Source organism: Panthera uncia, assembly GCF_023721935.1.
Source record: "Panthera uncia isolate 11264 chromosome C1 unlocalized genomic scaffold, Puncia_PCG_1.0 HiC_scaffold_3, whole genome shotgun sequence".
Taxonomy (NCBI): domain Eukaryota; kingdom Metazoa; phylum Chordata; class Mammalia; order Carnivora; family Felidae; genus Panthera; species Panthera uncia.
This window is the reverse complement of record NW_026057584.1, coordinates 108,306,504-108,324,616: the sequence shown is the minus strand read 5'-3', so window position 1 is coordinate 108,324,616 and position 18,113 is coordinate 108,306,504. Positions and strand designations below refer to the sequence as shown.

The 18,113-nt window shown below is 46.8% G+C and overlaps 1 protein-coding gene across 2 annotated transcripts in view; it reads right to left on the bottom strand.

The window, feature by feature from the left end:
- Positions 1-17,871, bottom strand: part of PROC (protein C, inactivator of coagulation factors Va and VIIIa) — a 28,344-nt gene extending 10,473 nt beyond the window's left edge. The window contains exons 1-2 of one of the 2 annotated variants that reach the window (XM_049615777.1): positions 17,865-17,871; positions 124-181 (exon numbers count right to left, since the gene is read on the bottom strand). In XM_049615777.1, coding sequence (XP_049471734.1) covers positions 124-169 — 46 coding nt within the window. In that variant the 5' untranslated portion in view covers positions 170-181; positions 17,865-17,871. Of the gene's footprint in view, positions 1-123; positions 191-17,864 lie in introns of those variants that run through there. The other variant, XM_049615776.1, reaches the window with a different exon arrangement.
- Between the last annotated feature and the right edge of the window lie 242 nt (positions 17,872-18,113).

Genomic DNA, 18,113 nt, shown 5'->3' with positions numbered 1-18,113 from the left:
GCCCTGATTTCCCATTAGCCCAAGCTCTAGCCAGCCTCTCGAACCCTGGCTGGAGGATTCAGCCTTCACATCTGCCCATCCCTCCTCCACCCCCCTCACAGACCTGCCTCGAAGGGGACTTACTGGGGTGGGCCAGGGAGAAATTGCAAGGTCGCCGTCCTGCCGCCATGACAGTCTGGACCTCGAGTTAATCCATAACCGCAAATATTTGCTTGGCCCTCAGTGCTGAGGCCGCCCCCTCCACAGATAAACAAACAGGCTCCCAGCTCAGGATGGCCTGGTTTGCCCAAAGCCCACCTTTGTCCACCAATTGGTGCCAACCAGGAGGGAGGGAGCACTTGTCAAGCTGTCTCCAGATGTGGTCTCATTTTGGACTCACAGTGGCTGCCTAAAGGAGGGACCTTGTCCTTATGTTGCAGATGGGGACATTTTTACCCAGATATATTGCAGTTTTCCCCAGACCAGCGCAATTGGTAATGATCCCATATTTCACCAAATCTAGGATGCCATTAACTGTAAGATGCACCTATTTTATGTGCTAGTATAAAAGGAGGAAAAAACACTGTCAATTACATAGTGATACACTATCCCGATTTCTGATTTTTGTGCTGAAAAGATAAGCTTCTCAGGGTCCCTACCACGTGAGTGCCAGGCACTGGGCTAGACCCTCAGCTCCAGTCACCCCTAGAGCTGCCCCCTACAATGGCACATGGCTACTCTTATAATCTCTCCTTTGCAGATGAGGACACTCAGAAATCTCTTATTCGTTGCCCAAATTCACCAAGCTGCTAAGTGGCAGACCTGGAGTAGACTCAGGTCTTCCTGGCACCTCTTGGCCGCTTTTGTAAACAAGTGAGAAAAACAGACTGGGTCCCAGAAAGGCTGTTAGGACGCTGGGAAAGAGCCCTGGCACTGGTCCTTAAGTCTGCCAACATTTATTAGGCATCTTGCTTCCCTGCATGCACCATATGGGACATGCACCCATTTCTCCCATATCCAACTGGCTACCGGAGGACTTGACCACACCCCTCAAAGCTGGAGCCCCTGCAGGGGGCATGTGACCCTGCCCCCGTTGACCTCTGGGACTGCACAGGAAAGTCACCTGACCCGGGGGTCGATCAGATTCTCTACCTCGGTCCCAGGAGTAGGGCCTCCGAACTCTCGTTCCACTGTGAGCACTGGCCTGGGCGTCCGTGTCTGGGCCTAAAGCAGAGGAAGCTGAGGAGGAGGAAGATACAGATGAGTGAGAGAGGCAGAGACAGGAGACCTTAGACACCCAGGAAGCTGAGGGAGCAGCAAGGCGAGGCCCCTACCTCCTGAGTGGGCACATCCTGGCTTTAAGCTCTTGAGGGTCCTCTCCTCTCCTAGGAAACCCCCCTCTTTCCTTAACTTCCCTTAAATTGACTGGGGCAGCTCTGGATCCTACCATGGGAGGCCACCTAGGCGAGTGCAGCACCATGCCTGGGCTGTGGGGCTACAAGCCCTCGTGCTGCCCACACAGGCGCTTGAGAAGGCAAAGAACAGGGTGAGGGGAAACCGGCACAAGCTGGGGTGGCCAGGGAAGGCTGCTGGAAGAGGTGGGGCTTCAGCTGGAGGTCACAGGACTGGCAGGACCCTGGTAATGGAGGAAGGGCCCTCAGGAGGAGAGGGAGAGGGGGCAAGGAGACAAACAGCAGGGGAGGTGCTGGCATGGGGAGGGGTGGAAGGGAGGGGGAAGAGGAGGAGGGAGTAGAACTTGGAAGGGAACCTGTGGGAGTGGAGAGCCAGTGGCCATGTGGGAGGGTCTGTGGCAGCTGCTTTGAGAAGGGGACACGCGGTCCTCAGGACTCAGCAGGAAGCACGGAGACCATATGCTTGACCACATGAGACGGTGGAGCGCGCCCTGTCCTTGCTCTGGTGTTGCCCTTCTAAGTGCACACTGTTCTAGGCTCGCCTCTCCTCCACTCCGCTTCCTGCTGCCCCCCAGCGCCAGGCACAGTGGGTGTTCACTGAGACCCCCCCCTCCTTCCCTGTCCCACCAGACTCCTCACCTGCCACTTGCCCCCCCCCCCCACCCCCCCTCCCCAGCTAGCCCAGACGGTCATTGCCGGGTGAAGCCTACCTAGGGCGCCCACGCTGGTCCTGAACGTGGATAAGGGCCTCTGCCTGCTGTGCTCACAGCCCCACCCACCCGGAGGCCCAAAGCCCTGGCTCCCAGGAGAGTCAAGGCAGCTGCGGTGGGACAAGTGAAGGATGCAAGGACCTGCGGAGGCCCCGAAGGCTGCCCAGAGAAGGGCAGGAGGTTCTTCACGGTTGTCTGCCTGCTGGGGCACTGCGGTGGGGGAGCCTGCCTCCTGGGCTCCTCGCTGGCTGGCAGCGCAGGGGACCCGGACGACCTCCCTGGAGGGGGGAGGGTCCCCACCATCAGCTAGTCCCTGAGTTGTGCTGGCTGAAAGGCCGCCATCACTTGAGGAGTGCTGCCGCGAAGCCAGGGGTCAGTGCTCCAGGAAACCGGTTTCCATCCGGGCCGCTCCTCTGGTCCCAAGGGAGGGTCCAGGCCGCTGTTCCAAGGGGCCGCCTGGCCTGGCTTGGGGGGCACTGCCGATTTGCCTTGTCACCGCCGGGGTGTTCCTTCCCAGGTGTGAGTCACCCCTGTTGGCCCGAAGTCAGGCTGACTCCAGATGCCACAGCATCACAGCCGTGAACAGCGAGGAAGGACCTCCGTTGGCAGGGTATTCGCTGCATTTGTGAGGACACAGGCAGAGACATAAGAAGCAAAGGTGTGTGGGGCGGGGCGGGGCCGGGGGGGGGTGTGTGTGGCGCAAAACCATGAGATGGCCTCCAGCATGGTCATCCTCGAGGTCAGGCGCACACGGGTTTAAGGTTCATCTTGGCTCCCTCAGCCTCAATTTCCACATCCGTAAACTGAGGCCAAGACTAGTGTGCACCTCAGGTGGTTGGTATGAGGATTGAATTAAATATTTTCTACAAGGTGGACAGAGACTTTGGTGATCAGTCAACACCAATGTCCTCTCTTGGCTCCCCCTTGTATCCTAGAGAGACAGCGAGGTGTCAGGTGAAGCTTGTGAGGATCAGAGCCCTGGGGAAAGTGGGTGTCCCCGTTGATAAGTGCCTGTGAAGGTGTGCAGGAAGTGGGGCAGGAGAGGCAGGACAGGGAGAGGCAGGGACAGCTGCCCTGTGTGGGGCAGCTCAGCAGCAATGGGCTGAGCATCCAGAGCCCCCAATCTCCCCGGGGCTGGGGTGTACTCTTCCAGAGCACTGGCTCTGACTCTCTGACCTGCATGGGTGGCGGAACCCAACCTGAGCTACCCCTCCTGACCAGAGGGGCGGGATGGAGGCTCATGGGACTGCTGCAGGCTCTCGCCAGCTCCCCGGCATCTTATCCCTTCCCTCCTGCAGGAAAGCCTTGGAGCTGCTCAGGGCTCAGCCCAGGTCAGGCAGGGAAGAGAGAAACTGGACAGGCCCTGGGGAGCTCCCCTTTAACAAGTGGAGATGGACGGATGCAGCCTGATGTCAATGGCACAATGACACAGATTCTTTAAAAAAAAAAAAAGTTTGAGGAATAATTTTCATACAATAAAGTTAGCTTTTTATAATTTTTTTAAACATTTATTTATTTTTGAGAGAGAGACAGACAGTGCAAATGGGGAAGGGGCAAGGAGATGGGGAGACACAGAATCCGAAGCACGCTCCAGGCTCTGAGCTGTCTGCACAGATCCTGGCAAAGGCCTTGACCTCACAAATCGCAAGATCATGACCTGAGCCGAAGTCAGTCGCTTAACCGACTGAACCTCCCAGGCACCCCCGTTCTATTTGTTTTGACAAATGTATGTAATAGTGTAACCACCACAATTATGATATGGGACATTTCTGTCACCCTGAAAATTCCGCTGTGCCCCACCAGCAGCCTCTGGAAACCCCTGATCTAGACTCTGTTGTTTTTTCTAGAATGGCATATAAATGGAGTCCTACAATATATAGACTTTACGACTGGCTTCTATCACTCAACATAAAATAAAGCTTTTGAGACTCTTCCATATGGATATGGGTATTACTAGTTTCTGTAGCTGAGTAGTTTCCATTATATGGATATACCACAGTTGGTTACCCATTCACCACTTCTTGGCTATTATTTATTTCTCTTAATTTACATCCAAATTCGTTAGCATATAGTGCAACAATGATTTCAGGAGTAGATTCCTTAGTGAGTTCTTAGCTATTATTAAAACTTCTAGAACATTCATGTAGAGGACTTAGTGTGGCTATGTCTGTGTTTTTCTTGGGCAAATATGTATAAATGGGACTGCTGAGTTGTTTGCATTTTTCTTGGGCAAATATGTATAAATGGGACTGCTGAGTTATGTGTAAGTACATGTTTACTTTTACTAAAAAACAAAAACAGGAGCACCTGGGCGGCTCAGTTGGTTACGTTTGACTCTTGATTTCCGCTCAGGTCAGGATCTCCTAGTTTGTGAGTTCAAGCCCCGCGTTGGGCTCCACAGAGCCTGCTTGGGATTTTCTCTCTCTGTCTCTCTCCCTCTGCCCCTCCCTCCCATCTCTCTCAAGAATAAATAAATAAATTAAAAAAATACTGTTAAGTAAAGTGGCCATACCATTTCGTGTTCCCACAAGCAAAATATGAGTGTTCTAGTTGTTCTGCATCCTTCCCAGCACTTGGCGTGGTCAGCTTTTGGTTTAATTTTGTTATTTTTAGTCATTCTACTGGTGTGTGGTAGTATTTCATTTCATTTCCCCGATCACTAATGATGCTAAGCATTAAAAAAAATAATTTAAAAAAATAGCTTGCTGGGATTTTGAATGGATTGAGTTGATTCTATAGAACAATCCGGGGAGAAGAGACATCTTAAGAATGTTCTTCTGATCTATTAGTGTGGTATTTGTCCCCATTTACTTAGGTCTTTGTTAATTTCTCTCACCAGTGTTTGGTAGCTTTTAGCATATAGACCCTGAACATATTTCGTTAAATTTATCACTACTTATTTTGTGTTTTTAAAAATGCTATCATAAATGGCATTTTACATATTTCAATTTAAAACTGTGTGCTACTGGCATATAGAAATACAATTGATTTTTTTTATTGAGACTTTGTTCAGTTCTATTGAGATAAAACTAACATATAACATTATAGTAGATAAAGGCATACAATATGATTTAATATATGTATACATTGCAAAATGATCACCACAGTAAGTTTAGTTGACGTCCATCACCTCACATGGATATAATTTTTTTTCTTGTGATGAGAATTTTTTAAACCTACTGCCTTCGTGACTTTCATAAATACAATACAGAATGATTAGCTATGGTTACCATGTTGCACATTACATCCCCAGAAGTTATTTATAGCTGGAAGTTTGTACCATTTGACCACCGTACCCCTCACCCCCACCTCTGGTAACCAATAATCTGTTTTTTTAATCTTTGAGTTCAGTTTTTTTAGATTCCACATGTAAGTGAGATCATACAGTATTTATCTTAGACTTATTTCCTGATTCGACAAGCATGTGCTGGGGTGACCAGCCATCCCAGTTTGTCTGGGACTGTCCCGATTTTAGCACCAGAAGTCCTACATCTGGTAAACTCTTCCCTGGGATGAGAAAAGTCCCAGTGTTCAGTGACAGATATAGAAGGTTAGGGAAAAGGTACAAAATGCAAAGGTGACCACAAAAAAGAGGGGCTGAAGGTGATACTGGTTGTTGTACCAAATGGACCCAGGACTCCCCCAGTGTCTGCTGCTGACGAGGACAACTGTGACCTCTGCGACCTGCGGTTAATGATCATGCATCGCCTATTATCACACCACCCTGGTGATGACCTAAGTGCACTCTAACTGGGAGCACAGACATCCGCTCTGCCTGTGAGTTAACTATCATGCTGTGTATCTAGACAGTGCTAGTTTGATTTTTGACGTGGTGAATATCGTGACCATAATTTTTTTAAGAGTTCAGATAATGAAAATGAGAATGATTACAATATCAATGCCAGCATGAACCAGACGTCACGGTCATTTGGAAAGCTGAGAGATTGTGTTATTTTAATGGCAGCTGGATAAGGGAGGTAAATCATCAAAAAGGGCATACTGCACCAAATGGAGAGAAGATTTTGGGATTGAGCATGGTGGACAAAGGAATGTAAAAGACGATTCTCACAGGTCCTCAAGGAAACAGGCAAGTACTTCTAAATTAATCAAAAGAGGTTTTTTGGTTTTTTTTTTTTTTTTTTTTTTTTTTTTTGGTCTCCCCCGAAGACCTCAATTCTCAATTGAAAATAGTGGCTGCTTGGGGCACCTGGGTGGCTCAGTCGGTTGAGCATCCAACTCATGGTTTCAGCTTAGGTCATGATCCCAGGGTTGTGGGATGGAGCCCTGGATCAGGCTCCGAGCTGAGTGTGGAGCCTGCTTGGGATTCTCTCTTTCTCTCCCTCTGTCCCCTCTCCCCCTCAAATTAAAAAAAAAAAAAAATAGTGGCTGCTGAATTAGCATGGGCGTACCATATGAATGAATATATTGCTCCTTTGATTGTTCTATGACACCGAGTAAAGTTACATTTCCTCATTCAGAGGCTGTACCTGAAATATCCTGTGGGTGAACCACAGATAAAATTTTGATAACAGATGTGTTGCCCCTTTACAGGGCAACAATCATGCTTACCATAGTATACAGAGGACTGAGTCCAACCATGGCAATAAAGAAAGGTTCTCCTACCTCTTAAGCACTTTGATTTGAAAAGTGGAGTTTCAAATGGTCTTTTTGATTTCCGGGAAGATTTTAATGAAACTTCAGGAAAAAAATTTTAAATGTTGATCATATACAAAGGAAGCACTGCTTCCCTGCACATTTGACCGTGCGAATGTCAATTTTTGCAAATTCTGTTCAGGCTATGAACCATTACCAAATAAAATGAAAAGGTCTTACCTGCCGAATGTCCTGCATACATGGGTAATGGAGTGTGGTTTGCTTCCTGTGATATTGAGGCTTTCCCAATGAAAGGTTTGGTTATTTCTCAGTTTCTTCAAAATATGCAAAAGCACTTAATGAGCTATTTGATGTTCTAGCAGTGGAAGGAGACAGTCTCCTTTACACATATGTGCCTATGAGAGGGCTGTCATCGCCGCCAGTCATGGAAGAGATCTTAAAAAGTTAGGCTACCATCAAATCATATTTTCAAAGTGTAGGACAAGAAGAATGTCCTTTAATTTGAAAACATATTGAGAATGAGAATGGAGAAAAGGATTGCATTCAAGTGGAAATTTACAAATGGTTCTTTCCAAAACTGACGATCTTTGATCTTTGAAGAGGCCAGAAGGATCCTGAAAAAGGATGAACTGACAGCACCTGAGGTGTTCAATGTTCTGTGTAGGAAATAACAAAAACTCATGTAATAAAAAATGACTCAGTTTCGGGGAAGTAAAACAAAATGTCACTGGAAGAGGACAACCAATTTAAATTTTTTTTTTTTAACGTTTATTTATTTTTGAGACAGAGAGAGACAGAGCGTGAACAGGGGAGGAGCAGAGAGAGAGGGAGACACAGAATCTGAAACAGGCTCCAGGCTCTGAGCTGTCAGCACACAGCCCGACGCGGGGCTCGAGCTCACAGACCGTGAGATCATGACCTGAGCCGAAGTCGGACGCTTAACTGACCAAGCCACCCAGGCGCCCCAGGACAACCAATTTAAACAGGACTTTCTCACTTCTTTACTAAGACTGGAATTTGTAATCCAACTTTAATATCATAAGCTCAAATATCTCTGCTTTAAAACCATTTTCACACACAGAGAAGGAGAGAGAGATTACAAAATTACATTTTGTAATTGTATGACACGCAGCGTGCTTCAAAATGTTTAAAAAGGATGCAACTTTAGGTGTTGAATTTATTGATGCAAAGGGGCTGACAGAACAGCTGGTCTACAAAACCAGCCTACAGATACAAAGAGGATGGGCATTTTTGGAGAGCTGGAAGCTAATCCCTACAAGTCTAAAAACCTGCTGTTGTTAGTAAGATCTAAAGTATTCCATGCTCAAATGATTTCGTTGAGAGGATCGGTACCTTGATGCCATCACACTGGACTGACAGCACGCATTAGTGTAATGTGGGCTTAATAAACGCAGCACTACAAGTCAAAGCATATGATGTTTGGCCATATCTAGTTAGACCACTACATAAAAGAAGGGTTTCCTAAAGGCTGCCGCAAGAAAACAGAAAGAGGTAAAAATATCCACTGCATCATAGGACAGAAATATCATTGCTATTTTTAGTTAAATATTGGTAATATGTTTAATTAGTCCTACTGTACTTACATTCTCCTCTTAAAAAGTCTTACATGTATGTATCTTTTTTTTTAATACTTTATTTTTGTTGAGTAGTTTTAGGTTCATAGCAAAATTGAAGGGAAAGTACAGAGATTTCCCATATATCCCCCCCAAGTCTCCACCCCCACTGCATAGCCTTCCTGCCCCCCCATCACCATCTCCACCAGAGTGTACATTTGTTAAACTAACGAACCTACCTTAACACATCATAATCAGCCAAAGTCCTTAGTTTACATTTGTGTTTCCTCTTGATGTGGTACATTCTAGGGGTTTGGACAAATGCATAATGACATGTGTCCATCGTTATAGTATCACACGTGGTATTTCCACTGCCTAAAAATCATCTCTGCTTCATCTATTTCTCCCTGCCCCGCCCCCCACCCCACCCCCAACTCCTGGCAGGGGTTTCTTACTGTCTCCATACTTCTGCCTTTTGTAAATTATCGTAGAAGAATGCCATGGAATCATACCATATGCAGCCTTTTACATGTATGTATCTTAATACAAATTTTAACTATCCAATAATGAGTTAAAATAAATTGCTGTATCAGAGAATAAAAACATTATATAACTATTTTTGTATTTCTCACAAAGTAGTCCTACTACTATTAATTGCCATTAATAATCGTATTGTTCTGTCTAAATAATAGCATTTATGTAACACAAAAGTAAATAATATAGGATATATCATTTCCAGTAAATACCGATTTTTCATATTTCATATTTATGATTCTAATAAATGATTTCAAATAAGCTATTTTTCATATTTCTATGTTAAAGTAATACACACGTATAATTATTTTTTACAGATTATCACGGGTTGGGGAGTCTGGTACGGCTGGGCCCCAACGTGGCTCTCTAAAACTGTTCACGCGAACACACGTCCCCCTTCCTCGCCTGAGTTCCGTTTAACGCTAGGGATGCAGAGCCTACTAAGACCCGGCCGCCATCCCCAAGAGGCTCACAGTGGCGAGGAAGCCAGACCCATAACAGGCCGGCCGAGAGCCAGGCCGAAGGTGCCAGGACGGAGGTGGCCCAGGTAACTCGGCCCCAAAGAGGCCCTCTGGGAAGGCTGCCTGGAGGCGGCGGGGCCGGACCTCGGGTCGCGGGCTTGGGAAGAGCGGAGGAGCGCGGCACGCCGGCCTCTCCGGGCGGGAGGGCGGCCCGAACGGACTCGCGCGGCCGGGTCTCCCTCCCCGCCCCTGCCATCCCCGGGCGCCCCGCGTCCCCCGGGCCATCCTATGCCAGGCTCCGCGCGGGTCGGAAGCCAAAGCCGGAAGGGCCGGTCCTGCGGCGGGGCGTCCTCTCCCGTCGCCAGCGCGGCCGCCGACCTCGTCGCCAGCAAGCCCGGGGCCCCGCCGCCCTCCCGCTGAGTCAGCCGGTGAGTCAGCGCCCCCTGACCGCGCCGCGTCTGGGCCGGGATGAGGGCCGCAGGGCGGGGGCGGGGAGGGGGAGGGAGGTAGAGAGGAGGCGGGGAGGAGGGCGGCGGGGAGGAGGGCGGCGGGGAGGGAGGGAGGGGGGAGGAAGGTGGCGGGAGGGGAAGGGGGGAGAGGGAGGGAGGGGAAGGGAAAAGAGGATGGGGAGGAGGAAGGAGGGGGAAAGGGTGGAGGGAAGGAGGAAAGGAGGGAGAGAGGGAAGGGAGGAAGGGCAATGTCCAAAGCAAGGGTTCGCCACCTTTGGCCTGCCGGCCAAATCTGGCCTGCCTTGTTCTCGTTCAGCTCAGGAACCAAGAATGGATTGTACATTTTGTTATTGTTGAAAAATACGACGAGAAGTATTTTGTAACAAGTGAAAATTATATAAAATTCAAATGTCAAATTTCAGCGTCCATGAAAAGTTGTACTGGAACAGCAACGCTCATGTGTTACATCTGTCCATGACTGCTTTCAGGACATTGGTACTGGGCAATTATGACAGACTGTATGGCCCCCAAAGCCTTAAGTGTTTACTAGGTCTACCTTTACACGCTTGCGGTCCACATTCCAGGGGTGCTCAAGGCCCTGGCTCTTAATTAAGGCAACACTGTCCTTGGAGAGCACATTCTGGGGCGGGGGTGGGGGATTCCCACTCTGGGGAGCCATTCCAGCCCTCTAAGCCTTACCCCAGTGTTTGTCCACCCAGCAGGAGAGCCTTTCACCGGCCTCAGGCCACCTTCTGTCGGCGCTAAACTTGCTGTGCCCTGGGGCAGGGGCCTCCTCCCTGCAACCTGGGGACCCAGGATTCTTCCCTACAGTCTTTCAGAGCTCTACCCTATGTGGTGTGATGGGGTCCCCTGGGACCACATGCTTGCTTGGAGCTAAGCCTTGTGCTCCTGGTTACCCATTAACCAGCTTAGTCCTTACACAAAGTTTCAGGGAAGTCAGGCCTGCACATTTATTGCCTTGTTGCTCCCAGGAACTTTGACAAGCCCCATCACCTTCAGCCTGGGGCTGACTGTCTTGGTGATCCAGGTTCTGGCTTTAGGCCAGTTGTGGCTTAAGGCAGTATTTTTGCAATTTTTTTTTTTTTTTAAACCTCCATCCTCAGTAAGAAATACATTTTACATTGCAGCAAAGTTTCACAAAAAGGTTAAGTTTCACCTACCCTCCCATTACAGGTGATTACTCCTACTTTCGTCTGTTACTCTTCTGTTTTTTTACAAATGACGATCACCACGGGGTGCCTGGGTGGCACAGTCAGCCAAGTGTCCAACTCTTGATCTCGGCTCAGGTCATGATCATGCTGTTGGAGGGTTCAAGCCCCACATCAGGCTCTGTGCTGACAGAGCAAACCTGCTTGGGATTCTGTCTCCTGTCTCCCTCTCTCTCTCTCTCTGCCCCTCCCCTGCTTTCTCTCTTTCTCTCTCAAAAATAAATAAACATTTAAATAATAAATTAAAAAATAAAAATGAGCATGAAACACTAAACTGATTTTATGACTCACTCATAGGGTTCAAGCTGCAATACGAAAGACGTGTTTGATGGTATCCAGACATAGCTGTCTTTTCTCTTTTTCAGCACAAAGCACAGCAGCAGAAAAGGCCTCCTTCACCTGTTGGCAGAGGCTTCCTGGCTCTCAGTCTTCATGACTCCCCTAGATGCCCTTGACCTAAGAGAGAGCCCTCAACTTCCATTTATTGAACAATAAATACACATATCTGTTTGTTTCTACCTGACGTGCATTTACCTGGGGGTGGGAGAGGAGGGGAGGAATTGGGGACAAGGACTTACTCTTCACTCTACCTAAGTGCTGTTTGAATTCTGTCACATACGTATTAATTTAAATTTTTTATTTAAAATCATTTGAAGTCAGGGCACCTTGGGTGGCTCAGTCAGTTAAGCCGCAGCTCTTGATTTTGGCTTAGAAATCTCACGTTTTCAGATCAAGCCCCTTGTGTGCTGATAGGGAGCCTGCTTGGGATTCTCTCTGTCCCTCCCCTACTCTTGACCAAGGGCCCTTGAACAAGTGGGCTCTTTCTCTCTCTCTCAAAATAAACAAACTTAAAAAGAAAATAAAACTACATTAAAAAAATAAAAATAAAAACATTTCAAGCCTACAAAAAGGTGTCCGGAACACATGTAACAGTGCTGTACTCACCACCAAGTTCATGCATTCTATCTTCCTCTCACTCCATCCTCCCCACAGACCTCCTCAGTCACCCTCAGCATTCCACCCCCCACACCCTCCCAGTGAAGGAAGCCTCAGAATACTTAACATTCCCAGCAGTGGGCAGTGCTGACAACTGATCATGTCAGAAGTTTAGTTGGAAGTTATTTGCCATCCTTGTAGTCTGTCCCCTCTTGACACTAGCTACCAGCATGCAGTCTTTTCTATTTTGAAAATTTAGACTTACAAAAAAAAGTTGCCAGTATAGCACCCTTTGCTCAGACTGCCCTCATGTTAACGTCTCATCTAACCACAGTGGAAGGACCAGAGCCAAGGGGTTAACAATGATCTAATACTAGGAATTCATCTACTAATCTGACTTGAATTTTGCCAAGTGTCCCATGAGCATCCCGTTTCTGGTCCAGGATCCCATTCAGAATCCCACATGGCATATAGCAGTCCTGTCACCTTCATCTTCAATCTGGAATAGTTCCTCAGTCTTTCCTTGCCACTGCAACACTCTGGCGGGTTATTTTGTAGGACAAACCTCACTGTTTTCTCCTTACTAGGCAAAAATACCGCAGAAGTGATGTACCCTTCTCAGGATGCCATATCAGCTGGTGTTGATGTGTCTAATTACTGGTCATAATAATTTTGATCATTTGGTAAAACTGGTGTCTTCCTGAGGTTTCTCTGCTACAAAGTTACTGTTTTCCTTGGTAATTAATCAACATCCTGTGGGGAGATACTCTATGAGTATATAAATACCCTGTTCTCTTCATCCTTTTTCTTTTTTTATAAATTTTTTTAACGTTTATTTTTGAGACAGAGAGAGACAGAGCATGAAGGGGGGAGGGTCAGAGAGAGGGAGACACAGAATCTGAAACAGGCTCCAGGCTCTGAGCGGTCAGCACAGAGCCCGACGCGGGGCTCGAACTCACAGACCGTGAGATCATGACCTGAGCCGAAGTTGGCCGCTTAACCGACTGAGCCACCCAGGTGCCCCACTTCATCCTTTTTCCCACTAACTTTAGTATCCCTTGATTCTTGTTTGCAGTGGTTATTACTGTGGTTTTTACCAAATAGTGATTTTTCTAGTTCCACTGTTCTTTCTACATTTATTAATGGGAATTCTGCTGTAAAAAGGAACTGTAGCTTTCCCCCATTTATGTAGTCCATTATTATTATTTTTTTAATTGCAAGCCAAACTGTATCCAGCTTTATTAAAGACACTTTTCATAAACAATCATGGTATTTCAGGCAGGACGTGGGGAGACAGTCATTAACAGCATACAACAACATTCAGACTCCCTTCTTCAATGGACTACCCAAATCAGAACGCCTCTCTGCAACCCTGTGAAGTCTTCATCTGGTGCTCTGAACATCAGAGTGAGGGCTGACATTTCACATCTAGCATGTTGTTTAACAACTTTTCACAAGCCGACCCCGACTTTCAGGAAATGAAATGAAAATGACAGAATTATCAATCTTAAGACCCACAAGCTAAAAAAGGAACTCTTTTAACGGATACCATCTCCATGGTAACACTGGAAAGTCCAGATTGCCTGACACACTGGGAACCATTGCTTGGGGTCCGGTTCCAACAAGTCTGTGGGTTTAAGGGAGTCAAGTCTACATTGAAGTTGAAGGTGGAGAGGGGGGAAGAGGGCATAAAAAATGAATTTTAGTTTTTCCACACCACAAGGCATCTGTGCCAAGGTGGCTTACATGTGTCAACATCAAGGAATCCCTCCTCCCGGGAACCAAGAGGAAGTTTCTCAAAACTAAAAGGGAAAAGTGTTTTTCTTCCTGTATCAATCTAATTTTGGAGGTATTTATTAGTGACATAAGCCTTTCCCCCAAAACAACAATGATGTGTTCTGTGTGCTAACAACATAGCTTTAAAAAAAAGTAAACAAAATTCTGCATTTTTATAAAACTTGGTAAAAAATAGTATTTCAAACTATAGTTGCCAGAAGTACACAGTAATAAAAAATGCACACATGTCACTTGGCATCTCCTAGTCCATTATTTTTATAGCTTTAGGGATAGTGTCTTGAATTTTTATTTCATTCTGTGGGTTATAATCCATTATTACTATTTTTCGCTCAAATTGTACCAGGTTTGGCTATAGAGAGCTCCTCTGAGTTGGCCCCTGTGTTCTTTGATGTATCTCCATCCTTCTTTGAGCACTTCCTTACTGCTTGGCACAACATGTTCCAGGCTCATTGGGGACTTTTCCTGCCATAGCTCTGGAATCTCTAGGAGCCCTGGTTTGTTACATTGAAGAATGGTATTCAGAAAGCAGGATCTAGGCACAAATCAGATTTAACTTGGTTAAATGAAAATGCGAACCTGAACTGGCCTTTGGAACAGCTTCGGAAGGAGAGAGCAAACCGTGCAGGGTCAAGGGGAGAAGGGGGGACACAAACAGATACTGAGGTTGAGAGAGAGCCCAGAGCAGAGTCAGCCAAGGCAGGGAGCTCAATCCTTGGCTGGGAGCACCTGTGGGAAGCATGGCCTCGATGCAAATAAAAGGAAGGATTCAGAAGGACACCATCAACAAAACAAGAAAAGGCAACCTGCTGAATGGGAGAAGATAGCTGCAAATGATATATCTGATAAAGGATTAATATTCAAAGTATATGAGGAACTTATATAACCCAACACCAAAAACCTAAATCATCTGATTTACAGATACAGAGAACCTGAACAGACATTTCTCCAAAGAAAAATACAGATGACCAACAGACACATGAAAAAGTGTTCAACATCACTCATTATCAGGGAAATGCAAATCAAAACCACAGTGAGCTATCACCGCCTTTCTGAGGCTAAAATCAAAAACACAAGAAACAACAAGTGTTGGCAAAGATGTGGAGAAAAAGGAAGCCTCATGCACGGTTGGAGGAAAGTAAATTGGTGCAGCCGTTGTGGAAAACAGTGTGGAGTTTCCTCAAAAAACTAAAATAGGATTACCAGGGGCGTCTGGGTGGCTCAGTTTGTTAAGTGTCTGATTCTTGGTTTCAGCTCGGGCCATAATCTTACATTTCGTGGATTCAAGCCCTGCATCGGGCTCTGCACTGTCAGTGTAGAGCCTGCTTGGGATTCTCTCTCTCCCTCTTCCTCTGTCCCTCCCCTGCTCACTCTGTCTCTCTCAAAATGAATAAACTTAAAAAAAATTTTTTAAAAATAGGATTATCATATGCTCCAGTATTTCCACTACTGGGTATTTACCCAAAGAAAACGAAAACACTAATTCAAAAAGATACATGCATCCCTATGTTTACTGTAGCATTATTTACAATAGCCAAGATATGGAAGCATCCCAAGTGTCCATGGATAGATGAATGGATAAAGAAGATGGGGTATATACACAATGGAATATTAGTCAGCCATAAAAAAGAATGAAATCTTGCCATTTGCAACAACATGGATGGATCTAAAGGGTATTATGCCAAGTGAAGGAAGTCAGAGAAAGACAAATATGATAGATTTTACTTATGTGTGGAATCTAAAAAAACAAACCAAAATACAGGGAACAACTTTATGGTTGCTGGGGGTGGGGTGGGCAAAATGAGTGAAGAGGAGTGGGAGATACAGACTTCCACTTATGAAATGAATAAGTCATGGGAATAACAGGTACAGTGTAGGGAATATCCTCAATGGTCCTGTAACGGTGTGCATGGTGATGGATGGCAGCTACACTTGTGAGCATACATGGGGACTTACAGAATCACCATGTTGTACATCTGAAACTAAAGTAACATGTGTATCAACTACACGTCAATTAAAAAAAACAAGGAACACTGAGTTCCAGGCAGAGCTTGTACACCTGGGGCCTGGAGTTGGGAGGGAGAGGATGACTTTTATTTTCTCCCTTGCATCAGTACTCTTATGAATTTTTTAAAAAGTAGTATAGAAAAGACCTACTTTCCATTTTTTTTTTTCTTTACCAGAGGCTATATGCATCTATTTTCTCACATTGAAGAACAATGCAGGGGATGTGGTTGGACCATTGCAGTGGGGTTCACCCAGCCACAAATGGGTCTTTGCGCAGGGGCCAGCTGCGTTGGCAGTCCCAAATCCTTGGGGCTCAGAGGGAGTGTGGATTATTTTTTTAAGTTTATTTACTTATTTTGAGAGAAAAGGCATGCCCATGTTTGGGAGGGGCAGAGAGAGACAGAGAGAGAGGGGGTGGGGGAGAGAATCACAAGCAGGCTCCACACTGTCAGCGCAGAGCCCAATGTAGGGCTTGAACCCTACGAACTGTGAGGCCATGACCTGAGCTGAAATCAAGAGTCAGATGCTTAACTGCTTAACCGACTGAGCCACCCGGGCACTGTGGGAGTGTGGCTTTTAAACTCTGCTGCATGTTACCCACTATAAGAAGTACAGTTTACAACATGTCCTAACATGTAGACACATATGCAACCTGAAATTTCACGACGCAATATCCATTCCTTGTTATGGATGACGCAAGCTGCTTTCAATTCCTTGCAGGTTATTTCCTGCTAGTTTGATTTCACAATGTACTAAAGAATGGATTGGGACCTGCAGTTTGAAAACCACCCCTCCAGGCCAACCTCTTATCATGTAAATGGGGAAACTTGGCCCTAAGAAGGGAACTGAGTGCCCCAAATGCTATGGCTTTTCAAGATGAACTTTTTACGTATGACATTTACTTATGACTTGTCACACAACGCTACATTTTTATAGCTATTTGAGGAAAACAGGTCTGAGTAATGAGAGCAGATTTTTTAAAAGTGTCAAGAGCTGGATGAAATTAGACTAAGGGTCTTGAACCAGAGACTTCCTGCCCTTATTCAATAGCCCCAAATTCCTAATGTTGGAGACCATAGGCTCTCTGCAATAAAATAAATGTTTTGTCCTTCATCAGTCCATTCACCACTGACTCAGCAAAAGCTCTGAGAAGGTAGTAGGCAGAGGCGGGCATGCAAGATGAAGGTGTGAGTGCCTTGTGCTCAGGGTGCTCTCAGTTTCGCTGGGCGGCAGATAGACGAACAGCCCAGCTGAGCAGACAGAGAGGACCTTGCAGTAAGCAGTGTACCAGGTGGGGGTGGGGCTACTGAGGACAGCATGGGAGCTGTCAGTCTGGTTGGAGGGGGTTGTGACCTAGGAAAGTCACCTTCCTAGGCCTCAGCATCCTCCCCTGTATGGGGAAGGCACCACCTGCATCACCTGCATCGGTGAGCTGTAGTGGGCCCTGGGAGCTCCCAGCACGGGCAGGAGGAGGGCCTCAGCAGAGCATGGCAGGGAGGCTGGCAGAATGAGTAGGAAGAGGGGAGAAGGCACTCTTTGGTGGACCCACAGGCCTGAGAGGACCTGCCATGACCCTGAGGTGGGGCAGGTTGAGGATATGGGCCCTGGAGTGCAGGGTGTGACGGGAATGACAAGGAGGGGCCCCATGATGGAGGCTTTTTCTGTCTGCCACCCTTTGGAGTCAAAAATTCATCCTATGGCCAACAGGGGCCAGGGTTGTGCTCTGAGAAGCGGTATTTGTATGGCGAGATTTGCATCCTTTACACTGACTCCTGTAACCACAGGAGACTGGTGGCCAGAATCTGACACTGTGGTGCTTGGAAGACACGCTGTGAGGTGACCCAGGTATAGAAAAGGAAGCTGCAGTTTCTATTGCACTGCTGACGGCAAGAGCAGGTGGGCCGAGGTGCGAAGGTGGCTTTGTACCCCCCCACACCCACTTGGGGTGCAGGGACTGTGGGCGCTTTTCTAACTAAAGACATGGCCCTGATATCAGAGAGAGTTCTCCAACCCTCTGTGCTGAGAAACTGCCCTGGAGAATCTCACTGGCCTGAGCCTGGGAACTCAGTCCCTGACACTGTCAAGGCACTTGAGCACGACATGAGGTGTCACAGTGAAAAGACATATAGCACACTGAACTGCACAGACCTGGGTTCGAATTCCACCTCCCCCATGTACAAATTAAGTGACTTTAGGAAAGTTGGTTAACTTTGCCCTGGACTACATATAGTTTCCTCATTGTCCAATGGAGAGAGGACATAAGTGTGGATGAGTTAACGTGTTTGAAATCTGTTGTAAACCCCCAATGAGCAGTCACTCTTTTTTTTTTTTTTTAAAGTTTATTTATTTTGAGAGCGCGAGCACACACACATACATGCGTGCGGGGGGGGAGGGGCAGACAGCAAGAGAAAGAA